General features: G+C 36.7%; 1 protein-coding gene across 2 annotated transcripts; it reads left to right on the top strand.

The window, feature by feature from the left end:
• The first annotated feature begins 368 nt into the window (after window positions 1–368).
• LOC588878 (ornithine carbamoyltransferase, mitochondrial) lies at window positions 369–16143 on the top strand. Of its 2 annotated transcripts, XM_011666173.2 has the most exons (10): window positions 369–643; window positions 4055–4254; window positions 4406–4493; window positions 6871–7024; window positions 8346–8468; window positions 9639–9692; window positions 11349–11498; window positions 14124–14186; window positions 14369–14443; window positions 15118–16143. In XM_011666173.2, exons 1-10 carry the CDS (start codon window positions 504–506, stop codon window positions 15175–15177), a joined length of 1107 nt encoding a protein of 368 aa, XP_011664475.1. In that variant the 5' UTR covers window positions 369–503; the 3' UTR covers window positions 15178–16143. The 2 variants fall into 2 exon arrangements, with proteins under 2 accessions (XP_011664475.1, XP_793635.2); XM_788542.5 differs by lacking the exon at window positions 14369–14443 and having other exon boundaries at window positions 14124–14261.
• The last annotated feature ends 2934 nt before the right edge of the window (window positions 16144–19077 follow it).

Raw genomic sequence — 19077 nt, 5'->3', positions numbered from 1 at the left:
TTTACATACAAAATAAATAATTGTGGTCCTAGAATTGAGTCCTGGGGCACTCCACATCTTACCCTGTCTTTGCCTGTGATTCAGATTTTTGTAGTAGGCCTACAACATAATGTTTTCGATTACTTAAATAACTTTCAAACCATTCCAGTATAATTCCTCTATAACAATAACATTCCAAGTTGTTAATTAAATAAAATGGAGTGGGATCGAGATAATCAAAAGCCTTGCTAAGATCTAAAAACAGGCCAATCATTATTTCCGTCAGATATTATGATAAGGTGTTTAATTTTGCACTATCCATATTCAGTATCAGTGCAATGCGTCTATTAGAAATATTGTAAAGAGCATTGTGTGTACCTTGTACATGTGTACCAAATGCGGTAAATGAATTATTTTTATACAAAATAATGTTGGGGGTTTTGAAATAGTTTCCTTTTTCGATTGGACGTTTCGGCGATACCTTATTTGGTCAAGAAGAAGAAGAACCAAACCAAAAGTCAAACATGAATTCCATCTCTTCCTCGTTCCGTCGTTTCTGCGGCGTTGTAGGCACAGAATTGTTACCAGTCAAGTCTAAATCTCGACTGTTATGTGCAAGTCTTCATACCAGCAAGAAGGTGTACAATGATGGCCAGGACATGGGGTAATTTGTATAAACATATTCAATGAATTTAATCTCGGTCCCACTCGTTGAAAATTATGTTGGAAGATTGATTGTTGGGCTTAAAGGTAATACAAAGTTTTGGTATGGGGTCGTGAATTTGGTTCAAATGAACATATTGGAAGCATACGCGATCCTACAATATTCACTGATCGTTGTCGCGGTCGAAATCGACTCTAAAGTTATGAAATTGTAAATAATAAACACTTTAGGTCTATGTTGTATAGCTCCCTCTCAAGGTCAAGATATTAATTAAGCTGTAAAACAATGTTCCTTGACTAAAATCGGCCGATTAGCTATTCCCGTTCGGAAATTATATACCACAACTACATATTCTGAGATTGTCATGGTCGCAGCTTCCATTGTACGGCCGTAGGAGCTAGACTATTTGAAATTTATCAAAATTTGCCGGGAGCACCGGGAAATCTTTATAGATCTAGTCTATTCAATTTTTCTCGAAAGCAAAAGTGTTTTAGGGGCTAAAATTTCTAGTGCTTTTAACACATCCACAGGGGCATCCAAATATATCAAAATTTTAAAGAATCACTAGACCTATCCACCCATTTTTCAAAATTTCCCAAAACTTTGTAATACCTTTAATTGCAGAATACCCAACCAATCGACACATAGGTGCATTACTATCCTGGCTGTGTAGTAAAAGCTGGGCTTTTGATTCTCAACATTTCAAACACCACTGTACAAAACTCCACTGATTTCATGACGGTCTAAATACATGTAGAGTAAAGGATGGGATTTTCGGCCATGATCTTAAGACAAAAATGCTATTTTTTCATTTTTTGGAGGGACGTAGCCAGAGTTTGATGTTTGGGGGTTTGGGGGGGGGGGGGCACATACATGTAATCGATGTATATGTAATGTAAATGTAATCCTGGGGAAGGGTCTAACAAATTGGAATTTTTTTTTTTGGGGGGGGGGGGGTTGGGGGTGGGCACATGCCCCCACTCCCATTTTCCATTGCAAATGTGGTTCTTCAGTGACTCTGCCATGTTGTTGTATGTGTGTGATATGTGCTGTTGCGATGTATTTTAAAGTTATTTTACCATGCATCCAACGGACCGGCCGAAAACCCCCTCCTTTACTCTCGCAGTAAAATACATTTTTTCCACTTACTGATGTGGGCGTACGATGGTTTCAGTTTAAAGTTTTACAATGCATATTATACGAACAATCTACTGTTTAAAATGAATTTAGTCCCAAGAAAAGAATGTACATTTTGTAATGAACAGATTGAAACAGTTATACATCTGCTATGTGATTGTACGCATGTTAAACTTATTTGGGATAGGTTGGAGCACAAGATTTATACTACTGTAGTACCGGAAAAAAATTAACATTTTCATTACAAGATAAATTATTTGGTTTAAGAGGTTCAAATAATTATGCATTGAATTGCATACTGATTATGGTGCGACAGATGGTGTATACCTGCAAAATATAGAAACAATTGCCCGATTTTGATAATATTAGAGTTTCGATTATAAATTACTTCAAAAACGAAAATTATATTGCAGATTCGAATTGTAGAAAATAATAAATTCACACGAAAATGGTTTCAATTCAGGAATTTGTTTACATAAAATGATATCAATTTGCGAACGAGCCAACGGTGATTGTAGTTAAAATAAAAGCATGCAATCTTTTGATAAAAGTTCATTAAAAATCAAAATTGGTAGGAAAGAAAATTCCCTAGCCCTAAAAATCTAACCCCAATTCTTACTCTGTTAGGGGGCACTGCCCCCTTAACCCCTGCTAGGGGCGGACCCCCATTTAATATCTTAAGTCTCATCCCTGTGTTAAAACAGGCTAGAATACTTTCTTTTCTATTTGTATTACTATTAGGCCTAAAATAAAAACTTGTTGCATTGCCCTTTAGGTGCCAAAACATGGGTGGGTCGGTCGGAAAAGATTTTATTTTTTTAAACTTTTTTTTTGTCGCCCTCTTTGGTCCGATATTTTTCAGTTTTTTTATGTTTTTGATGTGTTTTTTGTTCAAAGTAATGATTATTATAGAGTACAAAACGCTTAAAAACAGCCCTGGCATGGCACCTGAAGAGCTCTCCGAATGCTGCTGAGATGAGTGAGATCACAGTATGGACATGATTTGCACAAGCAGACGATGTCCCATGACATCTCACACATTTTCAGTGCCTGTGTTTTTATCTCCTCTTGAGTTCTTTCTCTTACTTCACTACCGTCAGGCTAAATGTATAATCTATTGCCTCACTCTAAACCCGCGCATGTTTTTATTTCGATGACAAATGCAGCGATACAAAAATAAAGGAATTTGTCGCTTGTAAACAAAATAAGACGCCATTGTATATTCAGCTGCACACACCGCGGTATGTTCAGCGTTTCAAGAGGGAACAAATGCCGTCCTTAACATTATTCCGGAGGTTTTTCAATTTGAAAGTCTGGTTCTTTGATTGTTAATTAACCCTATTCTGTGTATTTACAAGCAAAAGATTTTAGTTATCAAAATGGGGTCATATCCCCTTTTGAATGGTTTGACATGCCATTACATTTATATACACTAAACTCATTATAATTTGACAAATAATAGCTTTGCAATTATGTTCATTCTTTATGGGATATCGTCTGCTTGGGCAGTATTGGTCCATATAGTGACGTCATTACAACATCGTTATTTTTCTGGCGAGTCTCTCGTATATCCCAGCTGCTATGGAGGTGGTTGTATTTATATTTATATTTTTATAAATCACCCGATATGTAGTTTACCTAAAACTTGTACGATGGCCATCTGTTAGCTTACCAGTTTCTAGTGATACATTAGTTGACATATATTTGTGATTACATACATACATACATACATACATACATACATATTGGTATTTATTTAGCGCCTTTACATGAACATGCTCAAGGCGCTTTACATTATAAAATACAAACATAATAGTTACCGGTATATACTCTCCAAGTGCATTACACTCTAAAAAATGACAATGATTTTCTTTGAATTTCACCTTTAATGCTATACACATTATGAAAGGAGATCAAAGCTTTCCGACTAAACTCATGAAAAAACAAAGCCTTCTTCTCAAACAGCTTACTTTGAATCATCAGGCTAGGTGGTCGCATTATCCAACCTTTTTGTTTGAGTTGAAAACATGCCCCTTTATTTGCAAAATGACAGGGTTCTTGCTTGTGAAATGAACCCCTCTCATCTACAAATGGTCCGGTCCAATTGATCTAACACGTTGTGAAAACCCAACGGCAAATCAATGAAAGGTCGTGTCATCTTATGCTTTTGTGTCACGGAAGGCCATGTAACGTGGCCACCCGACCGGACGCGATAACCCGATATTTCTTAGTAAGCCTTTTCAAACACATCCCCCATTCCTTCCCTTCCTGCAGCTGGTCTTCGCTTGTCGGGCGTCACTTCCTCACGCTCAAATACTTCACCAAGACCGAGATTGAACAGCTGCTTTGGACGGCTGCAGACTTGAAGATCCGCTACAAGCAAAACGGTGAGGCCTACAGACCCTTGGAAGGCAAGTCTGCTGCCCTGATCTTTGAGAAACGTAGCACCAGAACCAGGGTTTCCAACGAAACAGGTAACAACATTATTCCTTCCTTCTTGACCCACTCCGCATCTTGAAACAAAATTGTCAACAAATTATTGGCCTTAATATCTATTTTTGTTTGTGTTTATATCATGGTGTATAAAAACACCTCATATTTACATTATATATTTAATTCATACAGGATTTGCTTTGCTCGGTGGACATGCTGCTTTCTTATCACCAGCAGACATTCATCTAGGAGTCAATGAATCTGTGAAAGATACAGCAAAGTAAGTTACCGGTATTCTTGCATTCCTCTCTCTCACTCTCTGTAATCAAAGGGCAATCCAACCTTTGTAATAAGTTGATTTGTATGAAAGCAGAAAAATAACAAAGACAGAATGGCAAAAGTTTGAAATGAATCGGACTAATAGTAAGGAAGTTATGTGTTTGAAATATGAGATCACTCAAAGTCTATGCAAATCTCAAATTGGTAGTTTGGTTTGTAGTGGATTGTGACGAATGACGTGGATAACTCTCCCATTTGTCGTAAAAAAATGTCATTAATTTCTGTTTTTCTCGTAACTTCCTTCTCCCTTGGGGCACTACTCAAAATATATTATAGATAGCATATTATTATGGGTCCTCTAAAGAAATAGACCCTCCTGAGCCATGCTTTTTTGAAAAATTTAAATTTTAGTCATTTGATATGTTGGAACAGATGGGAAAGTAGTCCATCACTACATCACATTGGGTGGTATTCTCATAAGTTAAGCCGGAACTAAGTCCAGACTAAACAAGAATTTTAGTTCACACTTCTATGGAATGCTAGGTTTCATCTTCCTCCTTCAATATTCATGACAAAGATAATCTACCAAAGACTTTGTTGAAATTCAGTTCATACTCATATGATCTTTTTCTTCCCATCTCATTGCAAAATTAATTTTTTGGACACTTTTCATTGAAGGATTAAAATAATCTGTTCAGGGTAAATCAGTTCACAACAGGCACTCCATAAAAGTGTGAACTAACTAAGCACGCGCTAACTTAGTACGCGTTACCGGAATACCACCCATTGACATTATCGCTTCAGCCAATTTGAAGTGCCCTTACGTATAGTGATTACAACTGTCAAAAATTCATAACTCTCTTATATATATTTTGTAAGAAACTTTCATTGTAACTTTCATCAGCTTGCTTCTCTGATTTTTCTGCTTTCTTTTAAAGTACCGGTAGTTGTATATTTGGGTAGGATTTCCCTTTAACCATTATTGATACAGTTACAGGGGGGTGGGGTAGGGGGAAGTAAAAATTTTCAATTACAAAATACAAAAGACATGGGATATTATTGTCTCAAAACTCTTACTTTACAACAAAAAAGTTTGTGATCTCGAAATATATTTCTTATGACTGAGGTCTCAAAATTGGCTGTACAGTCAAAATGGCCCCAGAAGATAATTAGGTAACAAATGTTTCATAAGATTAGTTTAATGAAAGCCATACTGTACTAGAAGCACTACCCCAAAATTCCCTCAAGCTCCATCTCAGGTCGGCTGTAGCAGTATGGTCCTGTAACGTTCTGCTTCCCTAGCTGCGCTATTGGTTGTCACATCAAATCCGCTGTCCGCGAAGTGGAAATGAGGCATGTTTCAGGTTTTGCGCTGTTGGCAAGTTGACCATGAGATGGCGCTGTTCCATAAACAGTATGCTAGGGCAGAAAGTTCATCAGTTAAAGGCACTACATGTATGTCCCATTTGCAGGCCAAAAAAATGAAAAGGTTAAATTTCAACGGCATTTGAAAAATAATACTAATTTAGAACTTCACTAAACAAAAGGGGGGGCTTGAAAATGTCTTTAAGTGGGAAAATAATGACTATTAGTTGTTTAATCGACTTAAGAGCTATAGGGCCAGTAAGTAATAGTCTGATTTTTAGACCATTGTACCAAATGGTTGTACGTTTAATGCTGCACAAAGATTCAATCAGTTTAATTTTGGCCATTACAAGAAGTGGGTTATTGATGTAGACAAATGCACCCTTCACAGCTCATTTTATGAATGTTCTTACCAAAGAAGAAAAAAGCCAGTCAGTCACTCGATAGTGTCTGACAGTGATCTTCTTCTTCTTCAAGATAATCTGCCTCCTTCAATACTGAAGATTCTTGCAGATGCCGTATACTCGGCCTGGTTGGGGTATGCAGGTGGACCATTACACCGGGGTTTCCCCCTACTCTTATACGAATAGTGCAATGGGTTCTTAACGTGCAAGGGTGGTGACTCTCCTGTACACGGGGCCTCCATTTAACGTCCTATCCGAGGGACGGAGTGTTTTCCACTTGACATAACCTGCATCTATGAACAAGGGAAGGGGCACGTTAACACACAACGCAGGCTTCAGTCATCCGCCTGGGTGGGAGTCGAACCCGGGATCTTTGGTTCGACAGGCAGACGCTTTACCGACTGAGCCAACTCGCCTCCTAGCTAGTAAACGGGTTTCCTTGCATAATTTGAATATTTGGACACTGCTAACGTTTAAATTTCACAGTTAGGACATACATGTACATGACATATTCATAATTCCCAGTGCAAAGTTCTACATAATGTGATGTTGGCTTCAAAAGGGACATAGTATCTTTAAGTATCGCTTTAAAACTTTATCTTACTCTAGAGTTTTGTCTGGCTTTGTTGACATCGCTCTCGCTCGAGTCTACGACCACGAGACTCTCCTCACCTTGTCAACAGAGGGCTATATTCCAATTGTGAATGGTCTCTCTGAGATATACCATCCTCTCCAGGCTCTTGCGGATTTTCAAACTCTCCAGGTACATGTGTTCTCATATCTACTTTACATTTCAAATGATGCTATGAGTATGAGTGATTTAAAGAAGTAGAAGTGTCGTTGTTGATTGGTTTAAGCACTTGACTTGGAATTCAAAGGTCATAGTCGGTCCCTGACACGGTACTAATGTCCTTTGACAAGGCATTAAGCTTCATTTGCCACACTCGACCCAGGTGAGGTAAATGGGTACCAGGCAGGAATTAATTCCTTGAAATGCTGGAGCGCTGTAATGGCAGCTAGGCTAAAGTCGGGGTAATAATAAATGCGCCTCGGAATAGAATTTATAGAAAGACGGCACTATAGAAATGCCTATTATTATTATTATTATTAAGTCATTTGTAATATTGCTTGTTTAATATTTGTTTTCACTGAACCAAGACTGTCGTATTTATGATTACAAACTTCATTGTAGAAAGGTTCTTAGTTTTGTAAGCCATTTAATTCTCCAGATATCAAGATATTTTTTGTAACTTTCTTGGGCAACCTAGACATGGTACCCTAGACAAGTCAATGCAGTGCAGTCAATTCCACTGTTTTGTAGAGTACCAAATGTCAGTCATTTTATCCCATACAAAACAAATTGCCATATTTCTGTTACTATAAATCAAAATACAAGAACTTATGACCTGAGTATAGTTTTGTCTTTTTCATTTATATTCATATTAATTTTGTCTATTTATTTGTTACATATTTACAGTTATTTAAGTAGAAATTTATAAGGGTTGACACGTGCATGGTCGAGGTTAAGCCTGGTTTTATCTTTGAAGAATAAGTGCCATAATATTGCATCCAACATTTTCATCATATTTTCATCCAGTTAGGTCCAAGCTATATTATCCCATTTTTTCCCTTCTTATGTGTAAATTTTATATATCTGGGGAGTGATCAAAAATTGTATTAAGTTTATTAGACTTTAGATCAGACCAAGTAGGAAGTGAAAAGTATTCCCCCCCCCCCCTCAACGTAACATATGGGACACCAAAGGAGGAAATACCCTGGAATTACCTTTTTATTTGTTATCACGGCAGGAGGTATTATGGTTCTGCAAAGAGGCTGTGATGATAACTTGGGTTGGTCAGAGATGGAAACAACTTCCTGCTATCTTGTGTTCATTGCATTACATAATATTTTCTTTTCTGTTCTTTCCTATTTGTTTAGTGACAGGAGCATTATGGTTCTGCAAAGAGGCTGTGATGATAACTTTGGTTGGTCGGTCGGAGATGGAAACAACTTCCCCGCTACCTGGTGTTCGTTGCATTACATAATATTTTCTTTTCTGTTCTTCCCTATTTGTTTGGTGACAGGAGCATTATGGTTCTGTGAAAGGGTTGACTGTGGCCTGGGTTGGAGACGGAAACAACATCATACACTCCCTCATGATGGCTGCTGCTCCCCTGGGAGTCAACGTAAGAGTTGCAACACCTAAGGTACGGTAACTAAACCTTTGTTTCAATATCAATGATTGGTTTCATTATTAGATGGTTTATTTTACCTGACTGCTTAAAGGGATAGTTGAGTTTTGTTGCAGAGGGCACTACACAAAATAATTTTTGTTGTGAGACAATGAAAAACTAAGTGTCAAATTTGAAAGAACATACAATTTAGATGACAAAATCATCTTTGTTTGATCAAAATCGGTTCAGAGACGTAAATATAACGATTTCTAATACTTGTGTAGGCCTACCACCACAAATATTAGATTAATTTGGTTATATTACGCACAACCAGTCGGCCTATGTATTGTCATTTTTAATTAAATAATTAATTAACTGTCACCATATTTTTTTGAAAGAGGAGCTGAATTGGTATGATCGTCTTAGGGTCTAAAATTACCTTCATAGCAATGTTAGGTTCTAAACGGGCACTAGAAATGTCATAGATAAGAATAAGAGCAATAACCGTGCACTTTGAAGGCATTTGCGGTCTGAAAACAGAACTCGACTATCCCTTTAAGAAAGCATGTGTGTATGTTTGTAAAGGCTCATTCAGATATGACGTTGTAAACTGACGCCAACTGACGTTTTTAAAACATGCACTCATTCAGATCTGACGTTGTAAACCGACGCCAACTGACGTTTTTAAAACGTGTATATGAATGGCAACTGCAAAGGTCCTTTGCGTTTTCAGTGAGCTCTGTGTTTATATAAGATACAGAAGTGTGAAGCGTATTGCCCTGCATGTCATCATAATAAAACTGCCACTGTTTCACTGCGTCATATCTGAACAAAACAGCAACTGGGGCAGCGTTTCACAAAACCGTCATAAGTACAAGTTTACCGACATCCCATTGAAACGCGTGTTAAACTTAATACACGCATTTCAATGGGATGTCGGTGAACTTGTACTTATGACGGTTTCGTGAAACGCTGCCCTGGTCTGACGGCTTTAAGTCTTCTCTGAGGGACTTGGTAAAGAGGAGTAATGCTTTACAGAAGAGCTCTAGCGAATCCATGTGGTTCCTGCCTTGGGTCCTTGCAGATACGAGACCACTGCTTGGCCACTAAGCCTTCTCACCAAATAATTTTGTTTATATATATTATTTACCAATCATTCCCTATGCATTCCCTATATTCTTGAATATATTTGTCTGTTCACAGGGTTATGAGGTTTTCCCTCAAGTGGAGAAGGATGCAGGCAAACTAGCAGAGCAAGTAAGTTCATCATCATTTCATAATAGAAAGCTCTTACAGACACATGGGGTGTTGTTCTCGAAAGCGGACTAACTTTAGTCCATGGTTTAATCCACCGACTAAGTATGGAATGCCAAGTGCCCATATGAATATGTTTTTGAATAATTTAATCTGTCACTAAATTAAAATAAAATGTAATAATATGACACTTGGCATTCCATAATTAATCGGTGGATTAAACCATGGATTAAAGTTAGTCTGCTTTCGAGAATACCACCCATGAGGTGTGATTGGTCCATAGCTCATCACGTCATATCGGTTTTGTGATTATCGTAATTAGAATATTTCACTCCCGCTCATTTTACAATGGTACTTATATGGACCACGTGGTCGATTAATATATTTTTGCATCAAACGGTATCCAATTGTATCCCATTGTTTGGATTGTCTTAACGGTGCGCATTTCAGACGGAAACCTGGACAGCACAAAAAGCACATTAAAAAAACCATGAGATCGCAATTGTTCTTGATTTTATATAACAGAGTGTAATCAAGGCTATCTAATATAACAGATATTGAAAGGAAGGGTGTGTAATATACATTCTTTCAAAGAAGAAACAAAGAATAACATAAGGAAAGACAGAAAGAGGAGAATGATAAAAACAAAGAATAACATAAGAGAAAGTGATAGAAGGAAGAAATAAAGAATAACATAAGGAAAGACAGAAAGAGGAAGTGATAGAATGATAAAAACAAAGAATAACATAAGAGAAAGTGATAGAAGGAAGAAATAAAAAAGAACATAAGGAAAGACAGGAAAAGGAAGTGATAGAATGATAAAAACAAAGAATAACATAATAGAAGGTGATAGAAAGAAGAAACAAAGAATAACATAAGGAAAGAGAGAGTGATAGAACGATAGAAACGGAGATTAACATAAAAGAAGGTGACACAGAAGGAAGAAACAAAGAATAACATAAGAAAGACAGAAAGAGAGAGTGATAGAATGATAGAAACAGAGATTAACATAAAAGAAGGTGACACAGAAGGAAGAAACAAAGAATAACATAAGAAAGACAGAAAGAGAGAGTGATAGAATGATAGAAACAGAGATTAACATAAAAGAAGGTGACACAGAAGGAAGAAACAAAGAATAACATAAGAAAGACAGAAAGAGAGAGTGATAGAATGATAGAAACAGAGATTAACATAAGAAAAGGTGACACAGAAGGAAGAAACAAAGAATAACATAAGGAAAGACCGCGCAGAAGCTATATTCCGACGTGATCATATTTTCACTCAGCGCACAAAATATAACTCCTTAGGAAAATATAACTCCCTTTGGGAATCCAAAGAATGCTATATTACACATCCTACCAGTCAATGTCTGTATGTTATCAGTCTTGCATGTAGTTACAAGGCAGCGAGATTTACTCCACCGAGTTTTATGTTCCGTACCATAGACCAGTTTGTAGTTATTCAGTCAAACCACAAAAGATGACTGGTCGTCCCAAATGAGTTAAAGAGCATACCGGAAAAAGTGGTCTTGGGAGGGGGGGGGGGGGGGTATTTTCTGTTGTTGATGATAATGCCTGCATGACAGTTCACTTGGATAAAGTAAAGAAGAATATGAAGTAAAATCATTGATATGTTCCTGTTCTGAATTTGAATCAACAGTATGGTACGTCCTTCTACTATACTAATGATCCTATGGAAGCATGTCAAGGGGCAAATGTCATCGTCACGGATACCTGGGTCAGCATGGGTCAGGAGGAAGAGAAGGCGGAGAGGTTGAAGGTGTTTGAGGGCTACCAGGTCAATATGAAGGTATGCAAAGGTCATCTAGTAGAGGAGATGAATTTCCCAAAAATGATATTAGTTATTCACTTTTTTCTGTAAAATAGAAGGAACCTATGACTTTCATGATTTCACTTTTGAATGCTGTTATCAAAAATTTATTTTATTATTCATTGTTTCTTTTGAAAAGAAAGAACATTGTGAGTCTTAAAATATCTCTAAAGTGTTGGGAGCCCACAAAATTTGATTACATAAATTTACTTCAAGTGAAAGAGGATGTCATTTAACACTGACTTCTGGAAGGAGTTCCAGAATAAATGTGTTTGAAGACAAGTATTGATGAAAGAATACAAAATTTAGGTTTTTAGTGTACAACACAAAACCCAAGTTTTGTATTCTTTGATCAATATTCGTCTTCAAACACATTTCATTTTAAATGCCTTGCACACCTCTTTCGCATCATTACACAATTTAAGTGAAATTTTGCTATCCAATTTTTAAGCGAATTTGGGGCTCCCAACAATTTAGAGAGGGCTTTAAGATTTCACCTGTAAATGTGCAGTCAGGTTTAAAGCAATCGGCAATCATTCAAAATGTTGTTAGTTTTCACTTTTCTATTAACCCTTTGCTTACGGGAACCTGGTGGTCCCTGTGTTAAGCCTATGGGACCTATACAATTCAGTAGTCGACGGGTTAAATTCAAGAAACCTTTCTCTTTTAGATTTCACTTGTGATTGTTGTTTTTAAAGGGATAGTTGAGTTCTGTTTCCAGACCACAAATGCCTTCAAAGTGCATGGTTATTGCTCTTATTCTTATCTATGACATTTATAGTGCCCTTTAAGAATCTAAAATAGCTTTGAAGGTAATTTTAGACCCCAAAATGTGTGAAATTTAGCCAATACGATCTTCTTAATTCAGCTCCACTATGAAAAAAATGCGGTGACCGTTAATTAATTATTTAATTAAAAATAACAATACGTGAGCCAGCTAATTGTGGGTAATATAAACAATACGAAAATGCCGACAAAAAAGCCAACATCGGCATTGGCTGAAATACAACGTAAAAGGCGTTATTTCGTTTTTTTCAATGTTTTTTTCAAATTTTTCAAAATATCTAATATTTGTGGTGGTACACAAGTATTATAAATCGTTATATTGTAGCCGTCTCTGAACCGATTTTGATCGAACAAAGATGATTTTGTCATTTAAATATTATGTTCTTTCAAATTTGAAACTCAGTTTTTCATTATCTGACAAAAAATTATTGTGTGTAGCGCCCTCTGCAACACAACTCAACTATCCCTTTAAATAATGATCATAGTTTTGACTTTTCCTGTAAAAAATTAAAAAACCATATTTATACCATGACATCCTAGATTTGTGATTAGATTAATCATAACCTCTTTTGTATAAATGCGACACTAAAAAAATACAATATGTGAAAGCCATATTAGATAATATTCATATATTCAAATATATCCTGAAGAGAAGCAAGTTTTCCACCATTTCTTCAAAAATTAAAGGAACCTATGACTTGAGATTTTAATGTTGAGTGTAATTTGTAAATTATACTCTAGATTCTTGATATGATTAAATGTAATACAAAGTATGGGGTCATGAATCAAATGAATATATTAGAAGTAAACGCGATTTTACAATATTCAATGATAATTGTCGCGGTTGAAATCAAGTCGAAAGTGAATAAATTGTAAATAATAAACTTTGAGTTGTATAGCTCCCTCTCAAGACTGATATTACTTTAGCTTTTAAGAAAACAATGTTTATTGGCTACAATCGACCAATTTGCTATTTCTGTTTGGAAATTATATATCAGAATTGCATATTCCGAGATTTTCATGGTCGAGCTACCATTGAATGGCCTTACGCTCTATTTGAAATCCAGGAGCACCGGTACATTTTGATTATTCAATTTGCTCAAAAGCAGAAGTGTTTAGGGGCTACATTTTCTAGTGCTTATAATACATCCACAGGAGCATCCAAATATATCATTTTACAGAATTACTATCCATCCAACTTTCAAAATTTTCCAAAACTTTGCATTACCTTTAATCAGAACTTTTATATTAGTGACACTGCCAAAGCCTATCCAAACTATATTCAGTTGAAAAGTATTAAAGGTAAAAACCAGTTTTGGAACACCCCCCTATCAAAAAATGAAATGGAAGCTCTTATTACCAATTATGTGAAAGAATATGTTTTGACTAATACGTAATGATACAACTTTTTGCTGAGAAACTGCCTACGAATTGATATATTTGGTAAATTATTATATCTATTTGGACCTGATAGGTATCGGGCACGTGTTGCGCTCGTGTCGCGTAGTCCCATATACTTATTTCTGTGTACAGTGCTTGTAACTTTACCAAGAATGGGCCAAATTTCTTATCATTTTGATGATTCCAAAACCTTGCAGTACACACCAATATTTATATGCTAGATGATCAACTTTTTCTGATCGATTCCACAACGTTTCTTTCACAATGCAATCGCATGACCATAACTGGTCTCTATCTTTAATACCGGTAGATTTTTTAGGTATGGATATTGCGATGGCATTGATCAATTTCATCTTCAGCCCTATATAAACGTCTTTCATAAAGGTACTGAAACCATTTTTGCTCTCATTGACCTAGATGTGTGGCGTAGCAGCCAAGGATTGGACGTTCCTGCATTGTCTACCCAGGAAATCAGAGGAGGTGAACGACGAGGTCTTCTATTCTCCTAGATCCCTGGCTTTCCCTGCTGCTGAGAACCGCAAGTGGACCGCCATGGTAAGAAAGTCACTCTCTATCAACTAGAATAGAATTTAATTGGAGGCGTTATGTTTTCGGGTTGTCGGTCCGTCGGTCCGTACAGACAGATGTACGTACTGACGGAGGTGAACGACGAGGTCTTCTATTCTCCTAGATCCCTGGCTTTCCCTGCCGCTAAGAACCGCAAGTGGACAGCCATGGTAAGAAAGTCACTTTCTATCAACAGGACTTAAAGTTGCTCAAGCGTGGGTATATAGGGGGCAGCACACAGACGTACGCACTGAAGCGCAATACCCATTGGCTCTGTGTTATGTAGCGATTGGGAGTGATCGACAAGTTGCCTACTTCATGAACGACTATATACCCACGCATGATCATCTTTAAAATAGAATTTTATTTGTGAGGGATACTGGTAACTTTCTGTGTCCCTATTTCAGCGGTGTTACATGTATTTATTTCACCTCAATTAATTTACGTAATTTTTGTTTTTTACAATTACTTTTATTTCATCTACGTCTCATGTAAAGTCCAATGAGAATCGCATAATTTGGACAGCCACAGTAAGAAATACACTCTCTGAAAACAGGACAAGAAATATCTCAAATAAAAATAATTTTATTTGTGAGGGAAACCTAACTGTGTCCTTAGACAGGTGCTGTTCGGTGGTATTATATATTACAGCCCACTTATATTAATTTTTTTTTTAACGATTACTTTCACTATGCCTCCGCTTCAAAGTAGCCGGAGGCATCATGTTTTCTGGTTGTCCGTCCGTACGTACGTCTGTACAGATTATTTTTCACCTCTTCCCAGAACTCAACCTTCTCTTTTAATAATTTTTTTTTTCTCTCTCTCTCTCTCTCTCTTCTTACAGTCTGTCATGCTCTCTCTGCTCCAGGATCATACACCAACAACGCCCAAACCAAAATACTAGGATCGGCATTCTCATCTCAAATCTATGTCTTGGGGTTAGAATCTCATCTTGATTTGTAGCATGTGAGTCAGTATCTTGTAGGTAGAACATCATTTTCATTTACAGACCGCATTTATAGTTTAAGTCATAAATTCTGGTTAGGGTTAGAGATCCTTTTTTTCTTCAAATTGGCAGCACTCATTTTATCTTTCATTTTGTTTCGTTTATAGCCTCATTTTCATACTAAAAAGTCGTCTGAAAGAAGTGAGGAATGTGACTTTTGTATGAAGATACTTCATCTTTGTTTTCAAAAATTCCAGGAGTCAAATGCCATTTGGGGTAGGGGTCATTGTTTGACTTGGTTAAAAGTTTCCTCTCGAGAACTGGCAGTAGAACTGCTTTTCGAGAGAAACTCTAAAACTTATTTTGGATTGTTTATCAAGAAGGAAATAGGAATCCATCTATATTTATTGAGATGCTTTTGAAGAAAAAAAAGTACTGTGTGCAAAACATAAGATGTGCAGATTCTCCCACTTGGCTCAAAACACAGTGTATAAATTTAATGTTGAATACTCTGCTCAAAAGAACTCAAGAAAAAAAAATCTGTCAACTCATTAAATGCCAGGTTAAAGACCTTTCTGCAAATTTTGTGATTTCTTAATAGAGTGATGTCATAAATAATAATGTTTCATGTAATCATCTCTCAGAGACTGTCATGGTTGAGATAGTAGTGTAAGAATTCCATCTGTACCACGCGGTAGAATAGTGAGGTGAAGGTGGATGGAGTCCTGGCTTAGCATTAGTGTCCTTGGGAAGACATTAATCTACATTTGCCACTCTCCACCTAGGTGTTAAATGGGCACAGATAGGAAAGTCTTCCTTGATTGCTGTGAGTAGCGAAATCTGCAGAGCCAGGGCAAACATTAGAGCTTCTTGAGCAACTTGCGTAGCAAATATGAGAGCTATACAAAACAATACCTACTAGCATTTTTATTGATAATATGGAGCATTTCCTGTTTTCTTTATGGAATCGTGAAATGGACTTAACTGAGCTGAATCATCTGAAAATACATGTCATTTTCCTTTGGGGAAAAAAAAAATCATGTATCTTCCAAATACACTGTGACAAGACGTAGTTAGATAAGACGTTTGGTCAATAGACCAAACAAAAAAATGAATTACTTGACCCCGAGTTGTAAAGATTTTGATGATTATTGCTCAGCTTGGAGTGAGTTTCACAAAGTGACTGGGGTATGCGACTATAGTTAGAGCTAGCATATGAAGTAGCACTACTCTTCAGAAAGTAGTCTTTTCGTTTGCAAAATATAAATGCATACTTGTTCTTTGTTAAGACTTGTTTAGTTGTTAGGTGGTAAATTGCCACAAAAAAAGCTACCATGTTAGTTTTTGTACATGTAATGAATAGTAACTGCAACAAAAAAAATGCATTTATATATTCACTGAGCTCTGTGTTACGATGCAGAAATGTGAAGCAGATTACACTTTACGTAATAATTTTTAAAAAAACGCTGCAGTTTATGTCTAAATGAGGCTTAAAGAGAAGGTTGAGTTCTGGTCAAGCGATTGGATTGTGAAAGAAACGTTGTGGAGTCGATCAGAAAAGATTGATCATCTAGCATATAAGTATTTATGTGTATTGCAAGGTTTTGGAATCATCAAAATGCTAAGAAATTTGGCCCAGTCTTGGTAAAGTTTCAAGCGCTGTACATAGAAAGATGTATTTGGGACTAAACAAACACGTGGCGAAAAAAGAGCCATGCTTTTCAGAGAAGATGTTTTATCTGAAGTTGTTCCACACTTGCATAATACAATGATAACACTCACAAATTATTTTTCCCAGAACTCAACCTTTTCTTTAAAGAAGAGAAGAATTCCTGACATGATATCATGAAAAGAAATATAAACAGAAATGTATTCAAGCATTTGTATTATTAGTGTTCATTCCTTTGATATTACCCGGTATAAGTTAGAAATAGTGTAATTTAGACTTGATAGCAAATTGCAAGAAAAGAATAGCTTTTCTTGCTGTAAGCTAGCTGTTCCATACTTTAAAAGTATGGATATATTTACCATATTAGTACTATTGAGGCTTTTTTTTCTTCTTTTTCACGAATTCTTCTGAAATGCCACTGACTTTGCCCTAATCTTATGTTTGTAATATGAAATAAAAGCCAAGCAGAACTGATGCATTGTCATCACACTACCAGTTTTGAACATGTTTATCTATAATTCCCTGCATTGAATGACGTGTAAAAAGGGGATTTACAATCTGAAATAACAATCATTGCGATTCAATTTATGTTCTTCTTCAAAGTAGTTAGAAATTTGTGACTTTGATGCTGCAATAATTCCTGTAAATACCCTGAATGAAATAGAACAAAGCATTATGGTGAGGTGAAAGATGACAGTATTATGACATCGGTATTCATGATACTTTTGACTGATTCAAGCCAAGGACATTCTGTCAACAAAAAAAATTAATTCACTTGTTTCGAATTTATATTCTATCTTTACCCAATTATACTTTACCATCTTATACTCTTTTCACACTGGTTTTGCTTAACCCCGTACTTTGCTTAGCCCCGTACTATCCTTAACCCCGAACTATTTTTTGGCTTTTCACACTCGCTGTTTTTAGTACCGTACTAGCGCCTATTCCGGAATAAGAAAATTCCCGCTGTTCTCACTGCATTTCGTTAACCCCGGATATCGTGTATGTTATGATTGGACATACTTCGCATCTGGCCAGCTGCGATACGCTCCATTGCGTAGTACCGGACTATTTTTCGTTTCAGTTCTCATTCATTTGCTTAGCACCGCAATTGCGGGGTTAGCAGGAGTTAGCACCACAATTGCGGAGTTAGCCCTGCTATTTTGCAGGGTTAGTTAACCCCGTACTATAGGTGGGGTTAGCCAACTTTAGCCCACTTTGGTAAAAACCAGTCTGAACAGAAAGTGGAATAGGCTTAACCCGTACTATAGGTGGGGCTAAGACCCCCCTTAACCCCACCTATTGTACGGGGTTAAGCAAAATATTGCCAGTGTGAAATCAGTATTAAAGGTCTTGTGCGTTTGCTCGGACCTATCCTAAAGGTCAAGTTATGACCTTGAAACAGGGTTCCCATGGGTATGCCATGGAAAATGAAAAGATAACTTTTGGAAAGTTGTGAAAATTGACCGTGGGTGTGGGCTGTGTGCTCCACCCACACACAGCCCACATCTATGTGTGGCACTGGCAGCTTTCCAGTTGAAACTTACATTGGGCGTGGTATTCATAGGCCGGGTGGATGCCTCGACCCATTCCAAAATAATCCTTATCTGGTCATGGAAAAATGGAAAAAAGGAAAAAATGGGTTGTGGAATTTGGTTCTCAAGTTTCTGTGGGAACCCTGTTAAAATGATGTATTTTTTAATTTATTGATTTAATGGCAATATCTTATTGTACTTGTTTTCATTGAAGGCACCACCTTGAAAGTTTAAACATCTAACAAACAGACAAATATAATGATCACCATAATGAAGCAAATGATACATTTGGTTTAAAACCTGTTTATATGACATCAATTTTTTAAATAAATTTTGTGTTTTTATTTTAAACCAACATTTGTAACAGTCTTTAAAGTTTATTTTTGGTGTACAGGGTTACGTGTAGGGAATGTTATAATTGATTTGGCTTTTTTATTGCAATATAGTTTCTGATTATGTGAAAGAATTAAACTCCAGCAATCGTAAAAATTATGTGGAGTAGACATGTAGTATTTCATTGTTTTTGGTCAAGACAGGCGATCACTTGCATGTGTTCAGGTGTAAGAAAGACAAAGTGGTTGGGTGATATGAAGGGAGAGTGAATAGCAAAGACAGACTGATGTGGTATGGAAGGGAGAGAGAGAGAGAGGGGGG

This window comes from Strongylocentrotus purpuratus, unplaced genomic scaffold, assembly GCF_000002235.5.
Source record: "Strongylocentrotus purpuratus isolate Spur 01 unplaced genomic scaffold, Spur_5.0 spur5_scaffold_21, whole genome shotgun sequence".
NCBI classification, from domain to species: Eukaryota; Metazoa; Echinodermata; class Echinoidea; order Camarodonta; family Strongylocentrotidae; genus Strongylocentrotus; species Strongylocentrotus purpuratus.
The sequence above is the reverse complement of the archived record's forward strand: the minus strand, read 5'-3'. Positions and strand labels throughout refer to the sequence as shown.